Consider the following 16,618-nt stretch of genomic DNA (forward strand, 5'->3'; position numbering starts at 1 on the left):
TAATTTCACAAAAATATTAATTAAATTAAATTGAATTAAATTAAATTAGAAGTAACACATTACTGGTATTTTTTTTTTTAAAAAAAAGAAAATAGTTAAACTATATACTTGCTTTCTCTACAGCAGAAACGCATCAATCCTAAGAATGACTTAGTCTCATTTCTTCAAAAGAAAATATTATACTTTTTCTTCTTCTTTTTATGAAGCCAGGTTTCCATGTCCACAGGGAGGAAATTAACTCCATTAAAAATTATTAATTTGTACAGTAGTAAGTTTGATCATAACATCAGTAAGAAAAAAAAAAATTTAAAATAAATTTTGAAATTAGAGGAATATTATTTACTTATTTTTTCTTTCTTAAAATCTTTTTAGCTCTCATTAATCATAAATTGAGAATAATTTCTAATTTAACCTCTGTGAGCAGCTTCCTTGGTCTTTTCAGCACCAGATTTAGCCTTGTCAGTCAAGTAGACAGTAGTCTTACCAGAACCGTCCTTGAAAGCGTGACCGACAACCTTACTGTCTTCATACACTTGGTAACCGAACTTACCAAGTTCGTCGTTGGACTTTCTAACTGCATCAGCAACAAAGGACTTGTTGATCTTCTCACCAATACCAGAGGTGTCAACCAAATGATGTTTTTCATCAAATGTCAAAGTACCCAAGGTGTCTTGACCTAATTGAGTTAGACTTTCAATAGTTAGCTTGTTTGGCATTTTTTTGTGTTGTTTTTTGTTAATTGATTTATTGTATTATATCCTGTTATTATATAAGATAAGTATTTTTTTTTTTTTAAAATATCAATAAATAACAAAGAAAATGATACTTTAGAAATTCAAAGAAAAACATAAAATTGATGTGTCCTTTATATATGTTTTTTTTTTCTTTCTTTCTTCAATATTGTTCACTTAATTATAACTTTTGGTAAGTCCATAATTTCGGCTGAGAGAAATCCCATCACCTTTCTACCCATTTAACAAAATTTACATAATGAGGCTACATAACTCAACGTGGTTATTAAAACTTTCGTTAAACATAGTCCCCACTTCTTCTTCTCCCTTCCCCCTTAAAAAAAAAAAGAGCTTTACTCCTTCTTTTCCTCCTTCAAATTCTTTTCAACCCCCCCTTCTTCTTCTGCTAGATATTTTTACGATATTATAAAGATAAAATAAGGAGATTTTCCCATTTTATATAGTCTACAAATAATTATTAGATAATCATGTCTAAGAATAAGTAAAAAAAAAAACCCTTTTTTTTATTCTTTCTTTCTACCATTAATCAATTATCATTTTATTATTCTATTATATCTATTATTTTATTTCTTCTGGCATCCTTTATGTCAATGGAGAACCTGTTCTAAAACTCTATTCCGCAGCCTCCTTCCAACACGAAATAACTACGTCCTACGGAAACATATTTTTATCCCACACCTAATAGATTTCCCATCTAGAAAAAATAATAATAAAAAGAAGGATTTGCACTAACATTAACAGCTTAATCATTAGAGAAGGGGGGGTGTTTAGAATCATATCAAGCGAGAATCGAAATTACGGGTTAGGGAATATGATTATCCCTTTTTTTTTTTTAACTCTCTTTTGTACATATCTCCCTGCATGATTATGTATCCCCCACATAGTTGCGATATGGATTTTTTTGGTAACATTTAAAAGAACATAGAAAATATCTTAAATGCGCCCTTTTACTTCCCCACCCAGTTTTAGCTCCGTCCCTTTTCTTCTTCCTCTTCACTGCTCCTTTGCTTTCCCGCTTCCCCCTTTCTTCTCGAACAATCGAACAAAAGCATAGAACACTGAAAACAGAAGCATAGAACAAAAAAGTGATTTACTTCTTTACATGGTCTTCACCAAAAATTAAGAGAGGTAGTGCCTTCGGGGTCCCATATAGGAAATTCTCTAAATTTTTATTTTTCTAGATAGAAAGCATGCAGGAAAAAAAAGCTACATAGTAAAAAGCTTGTTTTTCTTTGGAAGACGTATTGGAAAAAAAATTGTATAACAGTACATTTAACGACTTTCTCACGTGGTTAGTTTTTTTTGATAACCCAAATATCCAGAAAGTAATGATTAATTAATTCTAACTAAAAGAATGGAAGTAAGTTCATATAAGAAAACAACAACAAAACAATATAGGCAAACCAGAAATAAACTAGAGTAATAATAATAATAATAATAATAATAATAATAATAGCATGTTGACTGCTGTGTATACGGTCTGTGGGCTGGTTACCACAACGATGGTTGCTCTCGCGACAGTCAACAAGTATTTCAATTTCAGGATATATAGAGGTTTTCCCTTTACCTCAGTGGTTCTAGTGGTGAATATGGTGTTGCTGTTGGTCACTGCTGCCTTATTACCGTTAGATCTTTACGATACAGAAACTAACTTGGCGAAGGACAAGTGGTTCCATGTCATATGGCTCACTGTCTATTGGTTACAGTTTCTGATATGCTGGCTTGTGATCCCAATCCTGATATCATATGTGTCGCTGAGATATGCTATACGGCCCACCGAAGTAGCTAAGAAACTGACTAAATCTGTGTACTTGAACGTCAAGTTTTATCTAATTTGTCTCGTTGCCCTTGTAATTGGTCTTTTCTACCTGATGATGAGCACAGGCCACGGGTTAAGGGAAGTTAAATCGCTTCTGATATCTTTGTCACACTTATACTCCCTAACATATACGCTGATACTCTTATCCACAGGCCTGATATTGCTACCGAGAGACCTGCTAACTAGCTCTCTCGACCTGCATAAAAACAAAAATCTAAACGCATTGTTTGTGAAGCTAAGTAAAATCAACGAAGATATGAATGACTCCCAGTTAAACTTAAACGATAGTGCTTCGCTAATCTTAAACACGAAGGAGCAGGAGAACGGTGACATTGTATTTAACGATTTGTTGAGAGACTGTAAACTCGAAATCGAATCGAAACTGGAAGAGTTGAAAGCATCCTCATTGCTAACTACTCCACTGATTCACATTAATGAGTCTAGCAATCTGGCAACTTCATCGATTACTAACCCAGACAAACTGAATAAACACTACAATGATTTCATCAATAACTATTATAATTTCCTCTATGACAAAGTTAAATCTGAGCAGATTATACACCAATTAGCTGAGCTACAGGACGAAACTCTAACAGACAATAAAAAGAAGATGCTGAAGCGGTTTTTGCAATTAATATGTGGTCTTCTAGCTTTGACACTATCGACCTTGGTATATTTCATGGAACTAACACCAAATAAATGGTTACACGGTTGGTTGTTTTTGGAGCAAAACTGGTACAATTTCATACTTGAGTTATCTATCATATCTTATAATACCTTCTGTTCCTTATATGCTATGAGTAAATTTAAATTCCTTGATTTCCACTTGATATCAAATGGCCAGAGTAACCCTTCTAACGCTCTTTACTATTCTCTTTATTCAAGTAGATTGTTATTTCCATTATGTTTCAATCTGATTGCCTTGATTCCATCTCATAAATCAGATGACGGAAACGGTAACAAAATTTACTCGAGCACTTTCGAAAGAGTCTTATATAAAGATTTGAGCGTTATACCCATTGTTAACTTCCTTAACAGGTACTTACCGATAATATTTATGACCGTGATACCAATCAGTTACAAGTTTGATATCAAACAAAAAATTCTGTTGAAAATACTAGGAGAGGAGTACTATTACCAATTCTTTGGTATGATGTTGTATGAACCAGTCGGCGAAATACCTACAACCCAACAAGATGTGGAAAGTAGAGCTAGGATTTCCACTACCAATAATGGTGCTAGCACTATTATTAGTCAGCAATCATCCAATCCTATCTCTTTGTCGAGACCTTCCACTTCCATCCTTGATGAGGATTACGAATACTCTTTACAAGATGGTAAATATTTATTCGAAAGAGCTGCTAACAGTCTAAGGCAAAACAGTCCACAAAACAACAACCCTTTAATGAACCTAAACACTTCAAGTAACGATCTTGGCAGTGACAGATTAACAGGATCACCTGCACCAACTTCATATTTATAGATAAAATTTTCTGTTCTTTTTTACATCAAGCCATAGTTTTCTCAAAAAGACTTCACTTGTTAAATAAAGTAGATTCTTCACCCAGGTATTATATAGAGTATAGAAATAAAAAACAAGGCCTATTTTATAAACTTGTGTGTATTTACAAAAAAAAACTGTCTAAGTTTAAATGGTTTATAATTGTTAACAAAAATACACGTAAGAAAAAGAATGCCCTTAGAAGGTATGTATAACTTTCTTCCCATTATAAATAACAGCAATATTATTATGGAAATGAATAATTAAATAATACAATTTATACCTGACCTATAATGTTTGGCATTTTTATAGACTTGACAATAAAGGCATCAAATTATATAGAGTATAATCCATCCTGTCAAATGCATTACTTTTTTTTGTTCTACTGGCAAAATATAAGTATTGCCTAGAGAAATCAGGAAATGTAAGCTGGTACAAATGTCTAACTAAAGAAAAAAAAATTAGATTGAAATTTCAAAAATTCCTTTTATTCTTATTCTTGTTTTTATATTTTTATTTCTTCCGTAATAATAGATAAAGTTGCTATTTTACATCCAACTAAGAGTTGTTTACTTATTGTTCTGTGTTGCTATTGTCGTTCACACGTTCGCCTTCTGGTGTAATTACATCATGGAATTTATACTTTTTCTTTGTGACGAAAACATCTGTCAATGCATCATCGTCGACAAACCAAGACACACGACCTGCAGCACCCTCATTCACAATACTACTTGGAAGGCCTTTTTCAGGTCTCTCCATGATTGTTTTTATAACAGGGGCTTTCGTGGCACCTTCGACCACAAATGTGACCCTGTGGGAATGACAGATTACTGGAATAGTTAAAGAAATTCTGTTTGATGGACCACTTGGCGCGTTTTCCACTGGAACTACCCATGCAAGTTTCTCACGTAGGTTTTCTTGGAAGTTTGGGAACAAGGATGCAATATGGCCATCTGGGGCACAACCCAATAAGAACAAGTCAAACATCGGAAGCTTCACAGAATCTCTGCCTGCAAATCCTTTAATAAGTATCTTTTCGTAATTGTCTGCACATTCTTGTGGATCCTCAATTAGAGACTCATCTATGTGGAATACGTTTGGAGTACCATACTTTTCAGTGTCGATATTATCCAGAATCTTCCTCTTGGCAGAACCGTAATTACTCTCCGGAGAAGAGAAAGGCACCAATCTCTCATCTGCGAAATAAATATCCCATTTACCCCATTGGACATCTGTTCTCTTCAGTAGACCCTCTTGCAAAACCTGGATTAACGAACCACCAGATAGTGCAATCTTAAACCTCCTCTCCTTTTTCGTACTACTCTTCTTACCATTAGAATTACTCTCCCTGGTAGATGACACAGATTTTACAGAAGTAGCACGGCTCATCTCCAAAGACTCAACCGCATTACTCAAATTTGTAACAGAGTGCTTCCTCTCCTTTGGCTTCTCAATCAACGCACTATTCTGGGCATGAACTACATGGTCTGCAACAGCCTCCGCAACCCCAGCAAATTCATGGAATGCAAAAACTTTAGGAACAGTAGTTGTCATTGCTTTCTTTCTTATTATTTTTTAATTGATATGTGTTCTTCACTTCACTTTCTCTTACACTTTTAATTTTCTTTTAGAACTTTCTTTTCGTCTTTATATTTTTGAACTCAAACAATCTAGGTTTACAAATTGTTATTCAGTAATTTAACTTGTTTTATAAAAACCCAACTTGATTCTTGGCTTCCAATACAAATGGCGTCATTAAACTCTATGTAATTAATAAAAATAAGTCTAAAAATCCCCTTTTTATCTATTATATTCTTTTTCTTTCTTCTTGATGTCGCCCGCGGGACCCGTAATCAAATTTGCGGGGAGGGAGGGGTTTTTTGGATGGGCACGAAGACAAACCCTAATCACGTGAATCAGATAACCTTAATTAATATATACTTACTTGTTCTATTTACATGAATATCTGGAGAGCGCTCTCCAGTTTAGTGAACATCTCTTCTTGCTCGGCGTCTGCTGTAGAGAGTACGGTGATGGCTCCTCCGGCACCGAGTTGCCAGGACGATCCGCTGTTGTAGCTGTACATGCATCTGATGTTCACTGACCAGTCGCCGTTTCCGTTTACAGACCAGTAGCCCGTCACGCCGCTGTAGATACCTCTAGCGCCGTTGTACACATGGTGGTTTAACTTCTTCTCTAGGGATTGTTGTAGGAAATCTACGGTGATTTTCTTGGGGGCCCCTGTCATGGATCCCGGTGGTAACGAGTGTCTCAACATGTCCATTCCGCTGTATTCTTTATCTGGGCATGTCGGAGATTGGATTCCATAGGCTTTGACTACACTGACCAATTGATATACAGTAGCGTATTCTTCTACGGCCATGAACCCTTCCACTGCTACCTTTGGGATCAGTTCGTATAGATCGTTTCTGATCAAATCTAGGATCATCAAATTCTCTCCGAATTCCTTGGGGGTCTTTAAGATTTCCGTAGCGCGAGCCAGGTCCATATCGGGGCCCTTCTTAACGGTACCCTTGATTGGTCTTAGTTCACATGTTTCTTGGTCCCATTTCAAAAATCTTTCTGGAGATGTACTGATAAAACAGAGTGTATCGTCATGATCGTCTAGCACATCGCTGAACTCTAGGTAACTGGAAAAGGGGGCCGGGTTGCGTTGAACAAGGGTTTGGAATATTCTCCATGGGGTCAATGGGGTCTGCATGGTAATTCTGGTTTGTGTGGTAAGGCATATCTCGTACGAATCACCCCTGTGCATGATACGTTGGCATTCATCAAAAGCTTCACGATACTCTTGTAACTTTGGCATCTCAATCTCATATTTTAACCCCTCTGGCAATTTAGAGGGCCAATTGAGATCATGTTGCTTTTCACATTTCACAAACTCCTTAATCTTGTCCTCGACGGTAGAGGGAAAATTGTTATTGAGAGATATCAAATAAAGCTTTCCTTCCTTATGGTTAATTAACAGAGTGTTCTCAATATATACCAACTTCGCGTCAGGACGTGGGATGTTGTTTTCTATATTACCATCGACGTAGTTGTTTTCTACGTTATTACCTATCTCATATCCCAGAATACCTAGCAAACCTCCAATAAATGGCAAATCCGTGTACTGAGAGACTAATAGGTTCTTCATGAATGATCCTAGAGTACACCAAAAGGAGTTCTTATCCTCATTTATAATCTTGATATGTTCAGTAGATTTTGAATCTTTCGTAAAGACTGAAATTATATCCTGTTTCTTCACATGTGGAGATCTCCAGTTATGAATAATGGTCTTATTAAAGTTGATATAATGCGTAAACACAGGTGATCTCTCATCGGGTAAAGCAATTATTGACCACTCACCTCTGTTTTCACTTAAAGAAGAGGATGCAAATATGAACTTATGTTCATTAATTAGCTCAGAGACTTTGAAAGTAACATTTGGAGTTTCCTCAATAGAGAAGGTCTTTATGCTAACTTGTGGCTTCTTTGGTCCTAAATCGAGAGTAAGATCACTAAATATGCTAGTACGATCAATGGAGTGATTCAAAATTTCAATTTTCTCTCGATTCGATTTTTCCAATAGTAATTTATCCTTAAAAACCTTTCTTCCCTTCTCAACATTAAATTCTTCAGCTATACCAAGGAAGTTCTGTATCAACTTCTCACCTAGTTCAGAGCAACAAGATTCAGGGTGGTACTGGACACCATACCATGGGTACATCTTTGATTTTGCAGCCATTAACACTTCACCATTCTCATCATTTGTATAAGCTAGGGGAGTAATGTTTTCACTAACTGTGGAAACCTGTAATGAATGGTATCTAACTGATTTAAATGTTTCAGGATAGTTGGCAAATATAGTATCGTTATTCAATTCATCAAGTTTCATCTCGTAGACTTGTCCATGCTTGATTGTATCCAGCTCCATAATTTCACATCCTTCATACATACACATAGATTGAAATCCGAGGCAGATACCGAGCACAGGAATCTCAGTCTTGTTCAGGAACAAGTCTGCGATGACACCGATATCTTTTGAACCATGAAGAGGATTTCCAGGACCTGGCCCAACAATAATACTATCGAATAGATCCAAATGTTCACGAAGAAAATCCCAAGCAAACGCATCATTGTGAATTGTAGTCACGCATACATCTCGCCCATCCACATTTTGTTGTTCAATTAATCTTACCACATTGTATGTAAATGAATCATAAGAATCAATAAATAGCACATTCACAGGAGACATTGTTCTCCAGTAATACCACCTTCTTTATAAGACGGCGAGAATATAATTGTAGATCTTTGTTCTATGGCTGTGTAATGTTTCTTTCGATCCTAAAATGTATTTATTAAAAATCCTTATTTTTTATTTTATTTTTTTTAACTTCTTCAAATGTCAAAAATTTGAAAAATAAGGGCATCGCATCGACATTAGTAACTTATTGAACATTAAACCAGGATTCTAATTTCAAAACAATACATACTGATAAATTTTGTAATATTAGCAGGATAAATGATAGAAGTAGTAGTGAATGACAGGCTTGGGAAGAAAGTGCGTGTCAAATGTCTCGAGGAGGACACAGTAGGTGATTTCAAAAAAGTCCTGGCTTTATTACTAGGCACACAGCCTACAAAGCTGGTACTACAGAAAGGTGGAAGTATACTAAAGGACCACATTACGCTATATGATTATGAAATTAACGATAACACTAATTTAGAGTTATATTATTCCTAATTTTACCAAACTATAATAAATATACGTATTTTTCATTCTAACTGGGTTTATATAAATTGAGAATTACATTTTTAATAAATTAGGAATAAGTGTTATAATTCTATCAATTACTTATTATTATTTATTTCATTACTACATTTTTTCTTGGAAAACATAATAGGAATATTATTTCAGTCATTATGAACAGAAAACAAGCAAAGTCTTTATTAAATTTAATAAGGATAGGACATCTTGAAATTTTATCGTACGCTTAATTTTCTTTATTTTCTTTCTTCATCTCTAAACTATTATAAGAAGTATTCAACATGTCTCGACATAGCTGATTTTGCTTGATATTCATCTGAAAACAGATCTACATCGGAGTCCATCGTTGCGTCAATGGAGTCTGCTTTGAAATAATCGTGAATAGCCTTCTTATTTGTTACTTGGTTGGCATTGTCGTTCAACATTTTATTTTCCGGTGCTTCCTCGAAGACATTGAAATAGAAGTTATCCTTGCTGTAAAGTTCCAGTATTGACGCTTTATTCCCACACCTGTAGCAATAGTTAGGTGCTGACCACACTGTAGTTACCAGACCATTAAAGTAAACTTGATATCCCTCATTGCACAGCTGGTGTGCTCTATAAATCCTAGACATGTCATTTGAATGCAAAAACTTCTCAACCACACTTCTCCCGAACGTATAACCGGCTCCTCTAGGAGATACTTGGAAATGCTGTGACATGCTGAGATGTGCCGTGTAGTAATCTGCATCAGAGGGGCTCTTCTCTATCATTTTATCGTCGTCGTCCTCAGGGTCAGACCACACTAGATCTGCCATGGCTCCATCATGCGGGATTTCACGAAACCTGTCAATGATCCTGATTTGGTCTATGGTCTGCACATTTGGGGATAGCCCACCATGCACACAGAATATCTCATTATCTATAATACAACATAGCACCAGATAGTCAAAGAAATCGGTGATATATTGCCACACTTTAGAACTCCCACCATATTTATTTAGACACTCAGTGTAAAAACCATAACTCTGCGTGATCTGCCGTGACTCGTGGTTCCCACGTAGCAGATGTATGCGGCTCGGGTACCGTAACTTCAACACAATCAGCAACATCACGGTCTCCACACTGTAGAGACCCCGGTCCACATAGTCCCCTAGAAACAAGTAATTCGTGTCTGGTACATGTCCTCCAATATGGAATATCTCAAGCATATCATGGAATTGGCCATGCATATCACCTACAACCGTTACTGGTGTCTGAATATGTATCACATTCGATTCCTTTACCAACAACTCCCGCATCTTAAAACATAACGCCTTTACAGTTACTTCAGGAAGCAACTCACCACGATACAGCCTCTCTAAACACTCATCCAACTCCATCACTATCGTTAACCTCTCTTTATCTATCTCTTTTCCCTTTCTTTATTCTTTTAGTTACTGTACAATTCACAACTCTCCTTCCCCTCTTCTATAAAGAATAAATAGATTTACAACAAGAAAAGATCTAAATCTAACATCTTAAAAAGGTATCTATTTTACTGTCTTAATATTTTTTTACTTCCGTTCTTCGTAGACGCACCCAGCTTCATTCCTTTTCTAACCCTTTTTTTTTTTTTCTTTTCTTTTAAGCCAAAAAATTGATGCTTTGTTAATAATGCTCCCAACGGGAATCGAACTGGGAGGGGGGGGGGAACATAGATAATATGATACGATAACACATGTGATAAATAACACTGCACGTAAACAACGTGATCTACGTGAAATGTGCCAAATGTTCCGGGTAACCAAGGGGTGTTCTGGTGGTAATTTTTTAGTTTTAGTTGTTTTTTCTGTTTTTTTTTGTTGCGGCGACGGTTTATTTTTTTTTTTTTGAAAAGGTGATAACGGTTTATTGACACCAGAGAGAGAGAGAGAACCTTAAAAAAATTCTATATATAGAAAGCAAAGAAGTTGTTCTTTTTTTCTTTATTCTTTCCTTGATTTAGTGGTTATATTAGATCTCGGCGGTTAATGTTTCATAATTCTAAGAGATAAGTAATAATAAAGAAAAATAAAAGAACCCCAAAACTTTCAAATCTGAGACAAGAAGGAGAAAGCTTCTTTCTCGACATATATAAAGGGGAGAGAAAAGTATTTCAAAAAAAAGACAAAATTATTCTTCTCTTAAGGGAGACGTTTATTTCTGGCGGCTATTTGTTTTTTTGTTTTTAATAATTGATTTTTTTCTGTTTCATTTTATTTTTTTCTTTGTTTTCTTTGATATTAAAGGATAAAAAATGTCTAATTCAGATTATTTCAGTCATAAGCCAGATAAGTATTCTCGATCGAGATCTTCTTCTTCTGATGCTAGAACTCATAACCTCTATAACAATAGTACTAGTGGTCATAGTAATAATGGTACTGTGGGGTCCTATAATAGTACGATGGCTTCGCCATCGTACTCTAGGTTTCACCAAGAATATAATAGTGGACATATGAATGAAGAGATGTTTATTGGAAGTGGGCCATTGAGTCCCGGCTTATCTCCTCTATCTAATATGCACGCGTTTAAACCTAAGAATATTATAACTACCCCTAGCATGTCGTTTGGTCCTGTGCCTAGCCCGACTAACTCTTCTGCTAGATCAAGTAGACGCGCGTCTATTGTGAGTAATTCGAGTCAAGGGTTGCAAGGCCAAATGCAAGGTCCCGGACTAGGGCAAGGACAAGGTACAGGTGCAGGTCCTGGACAAGGAGTACATGGGTTACCTAAATTATCTACCCAGTCTCCAAATAAGAAACATTATAAGGTGTATACTCAGGATTCTGGGAATCCAAGTACCTCTAACGTGAATGCTGGCCCTGGAAGAATACGGAACTCTTCACTCGTACTAGGAGACTCTTCTACATCAACTATAACAACACCAACTTTGGTCGTCTCCCCTGATATGCCTATATCTGCAAGTACTTTAGGTGTAGCTGGAACCATAACTACTCCGATAGACTCGACTTTACATGGTTCTAAACATACATCAATACAGACCCCAGGAAGCACAACTAGCTCACAGCATGTACAAATACCTGGTGGTGGGCCCAGTAGTGCTGGTAGTGCTAGTGGTAGTACCAGCGGTAATGGTAATAACAATGGCAACAATAGCACCAGTGGCATAAGTGGCACAGGGGTGTCCAATTCAGCTGCTGTAGGTTCTGTTGCTAGTCTACAGGATCTAGGTACACCCGGCGCTTCCACAAGATCTAGTGCTGTGCCAACCGGTAGCACAGCGAGTCTAAGGACTTTCAAGAAACAATATGTCCTAAATGAACAGTTGTATTTGGAAAAAATGAGAAGAAATGTCCCTGATGATTATTATACACGTGGTATAGGCCCATCAACAGTAACCGATGAAGACGAAGATATAGAACTAGAACTGGATGAAATGTTTGATACTACCTCGGGTTCTAATAACAAGCTTAATGACCTAGATGGATCTTCTGAACCTCTTGATGACGTTGATTTTGGTACAAACTTTATCAACCCAGAAGCTGATAGAAATGAAAATTTGGTTGCTTTGAGCTCTAAATTTTTATCAAGAAAGTTGGATTGGGTTTTCCCAGTCCGAAAATACATGAATAATTCTGTTGGAGTAAAGACTAATAATGCTCCATATACGAATGTTAAGGACAGTACGCAAACAACAGATGAGAATGTTACTGCAGATAATTCCCAAAGACAAACACCTGACTATGATAAACCTAACGAAATGATACCCCAGACTACCACAACGACAACTACGACAACAACAACAACTCCTGCGAACTTGACACCAAAAGAACTTACACCGAACAATGGTAATGTTGATGATATATCAACTCAACAGGGTGAACAAATTACTGCTAGTGAAAACTTCATTTCTCAATTGTTACAGGATCCAGCTGTGGTGAAAAGATTTGAGTGGCAGACAATGCTTGCGAACGTGCTCAGAGGTGATATTGTGAAGAGCGAAAAGACAAAGATTGCCAAAGAAGTGAAGGGACCAGGTTTTACTACACAATATTCTGATGACATATGGCTTGAATTAAAAGCTTGGATGAATGGTAGAAATGTCGATGACCAAAAAAAATCACTGAAAGTTTTACGTGAATCAGCTGATGAAGTATTTCAAATGATAATGGATTTTAGATTAACTGAAGGTATAACAAGTGATGAGGGAGAAGTTGAAATTACCGCTATGATGAATAAGTACTACAGAGTCATTAAATTATGGAGTAACATGAAAAGATTATACCAAGACAAACCAATAGCTAAGACCGAGGCCTTTAGAAATAGAATAGATACATTAGACAGTTGGTTAAACTTCAAAAGCAATTTCCAGATAAAGATAAGATACTTGAAAAAGTGGATCATAGGAACGAATAGCTTGGACTCAACGGTAAACTTTAATGATGAACAAGCCTTCTTCTATCATTACTCGCACGTTTTTGCTGATCAGATGATTAAAGAAAAAGATATCGAGGCAATTTTCCAAAAGAGAATATTTTTCCCATTAGCTCCATGGATTCTCAAAGCAAAATTATTTTTCTTGAAATATACGGACACTGTACAAGAGCTCAACTTAATGTATCTAAATGATGAATTAGAAGTGCTACTGATGTTTCCAATGAGATTAGTAAAAGATATTATACAATTACGGTTATCTTATGCCAAAAAACTGCAAAAGCCTACAATGATGATGATCGATCAAATGATTGATGATTTCAACTCATACATACGCCTTGCAGTTCATATGAAATTCACTGTTTCAAGTTACTGCGAAGGTTGGTCGTTTAATGTCAATATAGACCCAGAATTTGATGATACTATAGTGGAAGCAATAAAGTATTTATTCATATTATTAGAACTGAAATTATTAGATGGTAGTGGGAAATCAACTAATGCATTTAAGGAACCGGATATCTTATTGAAATACTGGGATGGTCTTAAGAATTGTGGCCATTACATTGATGGCGCTGGTAAAGTTATTGCAATCGAGTTTACTAAATTAACATTAAGACTAGTTCATAGACTGCACTCGTACTTATTGCAACAACAGAACAGTCCACCAAAATTAAGAAATGAGTCAGAGGCTGAGAAATGGCTGGTTCAACTATTTGAGACATTGGGATCCATGAAAAGGAAATTAAATAGATTCACCAACGTTTTAATGAAAGCTTTCCAAAATTCCGTTACCTACAAGTTAAATGAACATACCAATCTTATGAGAGGTTTAAAGGATACTGGTCATTTTCTAGTCTACACTGGTGGTAAGCTAGAGAAGGAAGGTATCTATCTCATTGCAAGTCCAGAGCTACTCGGTTGTCCCGAAAATGAAATACTGAAAGTTTTGTACAATAGTGATAGTGGATGTGATCTGATCCCAAAATTGGAGATTGAGAATAGTCTTACTTTATACAACGCTGTCACAGAGAAATGGAACCTAAGTACATCAATTGTCCAAGGTGTGGGTAAAGATGGTCTACCAAGGTATTACCTACAAAGTGGAAATATTGACTCTCAATTCAGACCATTCAATCAAAATAGTGGCAAGCAACATATTGCTGATATATACAATGACGATAGAGATCCAGATGCAGATATACTGGAACTTGAATTGAAACTGAATTCTTTGGGCTATATTTTAGTTGTTTGCCCTAGTGAGCCTATGTTGTGGTCAGGTGAAGTATTCCATTTAGGAGAATCTACTGTTGCAGAGATTGATGACATGGAGTTTAAAACTAGACCGAACACTATCAAACTGATGTGCCAAAGCTCAAGTTATGCGCTAGAATATCAATGTGATAGGTTTTTACAAATAGCAGGAAGCTCTGTTTCATTTTTGGAAAAAAGATGCTCATTTGAAGTGGTCGAAAATAATTTACAGAAATTAAACAAGGCTTATTTTAGGTGTACCTACAGTGTTCTAAAAAACTATCATAAAATTGTAAAGACATTTAAAAAGGTTTGTCCAAATAATGATCTTCTAAATGGTATTTTCTTATTTGCAAGAGATTTCGGTTTGAATTTCTTGCGCATTAATATTGCTAGTAATGAGAAAAAATCGCTGATAATTTTATTATTAGTTCGTTTAAGTGTAGGATGGCTACAATTTTTATCTGTGGATTGTGACCCTACTGATCCACGTACTTTCAGATGGTGTGTCACAGCCATGGAATTTGCCATGCACATGACCAGCGGTTGGAATATTTTGGCCCTAGATGAAAACCAGTTTTCTTCATTAAAGCAGAAGATTTCTGCTTGTATGTCTCTATTAATCTCTCATTTTGATGTTATGGGTGCTAGAGCAGTTGAATTAGAGAAGAATAGCCAACAAGCCAGGCCAAATATTAACATCGAAGATGTATTTGATGATGATGCGATGTTACAGAAAAACTCTGAGTTACGTATGCAAAGTATTCAAAACCTTGAAGACTCGACTAACAGAAACTTACTCAGAATTGGTAAGGTTCTTGATGACACCGATAGAGGTAATAAGTATATTTCATCTTTGGCATCATCAATTTCAAATGTGTCTATTAGATGGCAGAAGAGAAATTTCATAGGTGGCGGTACTTTTGGTTCCGTATATTCAGCTGTTGATCTGGATAATGGTGAAATTCTAGCTGTTAAGGAGATTAAGATCCAAGATACAAAGGCCTTAGAAAAGGTATTCCCATCAATCAAAGAAGAAATGAGTGTTTTAGAAATGCTTAACCATCCTAACATTGTTCAATATTATGGTGTTGAAGTTCATCGTGATAGAGTCAATATATTTATGGAATACTGTGAAGGTGGTTCACTTGCAAGTTTACTAGAGCATGGAAGAATAGAAGACGAGATGGTAACTCAGGTTTATACCCTAGAACTTCTAGAGGGTCTAGCCTACTTGCACGAATCTGGAATTGTGCATAGAGATATTAAACCAGAAAATATTCTATTGGATTTCAATGGTATTGTAAAATATGTTGATTTTGGTGCTGCAAGAAAAATTTCAAAAAAAGGTACCAAGCGAGCAAAATTACCTGGTGTAGACGCAGAACAAGCTGAAGACAAATTGCCAGACAGCACTGGGCTGAATGATTTAATTGGTACGCCTATGTATATGGCCCCTGAATCAATTACAGGATCTACTAATAAAGGACATCTAGGGTCCGACGATATTTGGTCATTAGGTTGTGTTGTTTTAGAAATGATTACAGGTAGAAGACCATGGGCAAACTTAGATAACGAATGGGCTATTATGTACCATGTCGCTGCAGGTCATATTCCACAATTACCAGCTGCAGATGAAGTGTCGATTTCTGGTAGAAGATTCTTGAGAAGATGTTTAGTTCAAGATCCAAAGAAAAGGTCCACAGCCGTCGAGCTTTTGATGGATTCCTGGATTGTTGAAATTAGAGAACTATTGTTTTCGTCTGATGATGTATCTGAAGAGGCTAGTAATAGTAGTGGCCAAGATAAAAAATAATAAAAAAATATTTTATCGAGAAATAACTGAAGAAAATATATGTCATTTTTGTCGAGTGTTAATATTATTGTATTTTTTTTTTTTTTTTACCTTTTTTTCTTTTTTTTTTTTTTTTTTTTTTTTAATACTATATGATTATTCTCATTATTGATTTCATTATTACTATTATTAAACAATGTAAAGTTATTACATTTCCCCTATTTTACACTTTTAGTTTTCATGACAATAAACTTCCCTAGCTAGATTTAACATTATTATCTTGAGACCTTATCCCGTTATAGTCTTCGAAACTGTATTTTAATACAAGTATAGA

General features: G+C 35.8%; 7 protein-coding genes across 7 annotated transcripts; 3 read left to right on the forward strand and 4 right to left on the reverse strand.

Moving 5' to 3' along the window:
* Positions 1 to 407: 407 nt before the first annotated feature.
* On the reverse strand, positions 408 to 716 carry EGO4 (Ego4p; the record flags this gene model as incomplete). Its single annotated transcript, XM_071053306.1, has 1 exon — positions 408 to 716. One exon carries the CDS (start codon positions 714 to 716, stop codon positions 408 to 410), a length of 309 nt encoding a protein of 102 aa, XP_070910714.1.
* Positions 717 to 2,209: 1,493 nt separating this feature from the next.
* RNJ42_03143 (uncharacterized protein) lies at positions 2,210 to 4,054 on the forward strand (the record flags this gene model as incomplete). Its single annotated transcript, XM_071053307.1, has 1 exon — positions 2,210 to 4,054. One exon carries the CDS (start codon positions 2,210 to 2,212, stop codon positions 4,052 to 4,054), a length of 1,845 nt encoding a protein of 614 aa, XP_070910715.1.
* Positions 4,055 to 4,645: 591 nt separating this feature from the next.
* On the reverse strand, positions 4,646 to 5,626 carry SOL1 (Sol1p; the record flags this gene model as incomplete). The annotated part of the gene is made up of 1 exon (XM_071053308.1): positions 4,646 to 5,626. One exon carries the CDS (start codon positions 5,624 to 5,626, stop codon positions 4,646 to 4,648), a length of 981 nt encoding a protein of 326 aa, XP_070910716.1.
* A 400-nt stretch (positions 5,627 to 6,026) lies between these two features.
* ABZ1 (4-amino-4-deoxychorismate synthase) lies at positions 6,027 to 8,330 on the reverse strand (the record flags this gene model as incomplete). The annotated part of the gene is made up of 1 exon (XM_071053309.1): positions 6,027 to 8,330. One exon carries the CDS (start codon positions 8,328 to 8,330, stop codon positions 6,027 to 6,029), a length of 2,304 nt encoding a protein of 767 aa, XP_070910717.1.
* A 267-nt stretch (positions 8,331 to 8,597) lies between these two features.
* Positions 8,598 to 8,819, forward strand: HUB1 (ubiquitin-like protein HUB1; the record flags this gene model as incomplete). The annotated part of the gene is made up of 1 exon (XM_071053310.1): positions 8,598 to 8,819. One exon carries the CDS (start codon positions 8,598 to 8,600, stop codon positions 8,817 to 8,819), a length of 222 nt encoding a protein of 73 aa, XP_070910718.1.
* Positions 8,820 to 9,106: 287 nt separating this feature from the next.
* PPG1 (putative serine/threonine-protein kinase PPG1) lies at positions 9,107 to 10,204 on the reverse strand (the record flags this gene model as incomplete). The annotated part of the gene is made up of 1 exon (XM_071053311.1): positions 9,107 to 10,204. The coding sequence occupies one exon, from the start codon at positions 10,202 to 10,204 to the stop codon at positions 9,107 to 9,109; it is 1,098 nt and encodes a 365-aa protein (XP_070910719.1).
* Positions 10,205 to 11,100: 896 nt separating this feature from the next.
* Positions 11,101 to 16,305, forward strand: SSK2 (mitogen-activated protein kinase kinase kinase SSK2; the record flags this gene model as incomplete). The annotated part of the gene is made up of 1 exon (XM_071053312.1): positions 11,101 to 16,305. The coding sequence occupies one exon, from the start codon at positions 11,101 to 11,103 to the stop codon at positions 16,303 to 16,305; it is 5,205 nt and encodes a 1,734-aa protein (XP_070910720.1).
* Between the last annotated feature and the right edge of the window lie 313 nt (positions 16,306 to 16,618).

Source organism: Nakaseomyces bracarensis (genome assembly GCF_045282275.1).
Source record: "Nakaseomyces bracarensis strain CBM3 chromosome Unknown Scaff11_0, whole genome shotgun sequence".
In the NCBI taxonomy this organism is placed as follows: Eukaryota; Fungi; Ascomycota; class Saccharomycetes; order Saccharomycetales; family Saccharomycetaceae; genus Nakaseomyces; species Nakaseomyces bracarensis.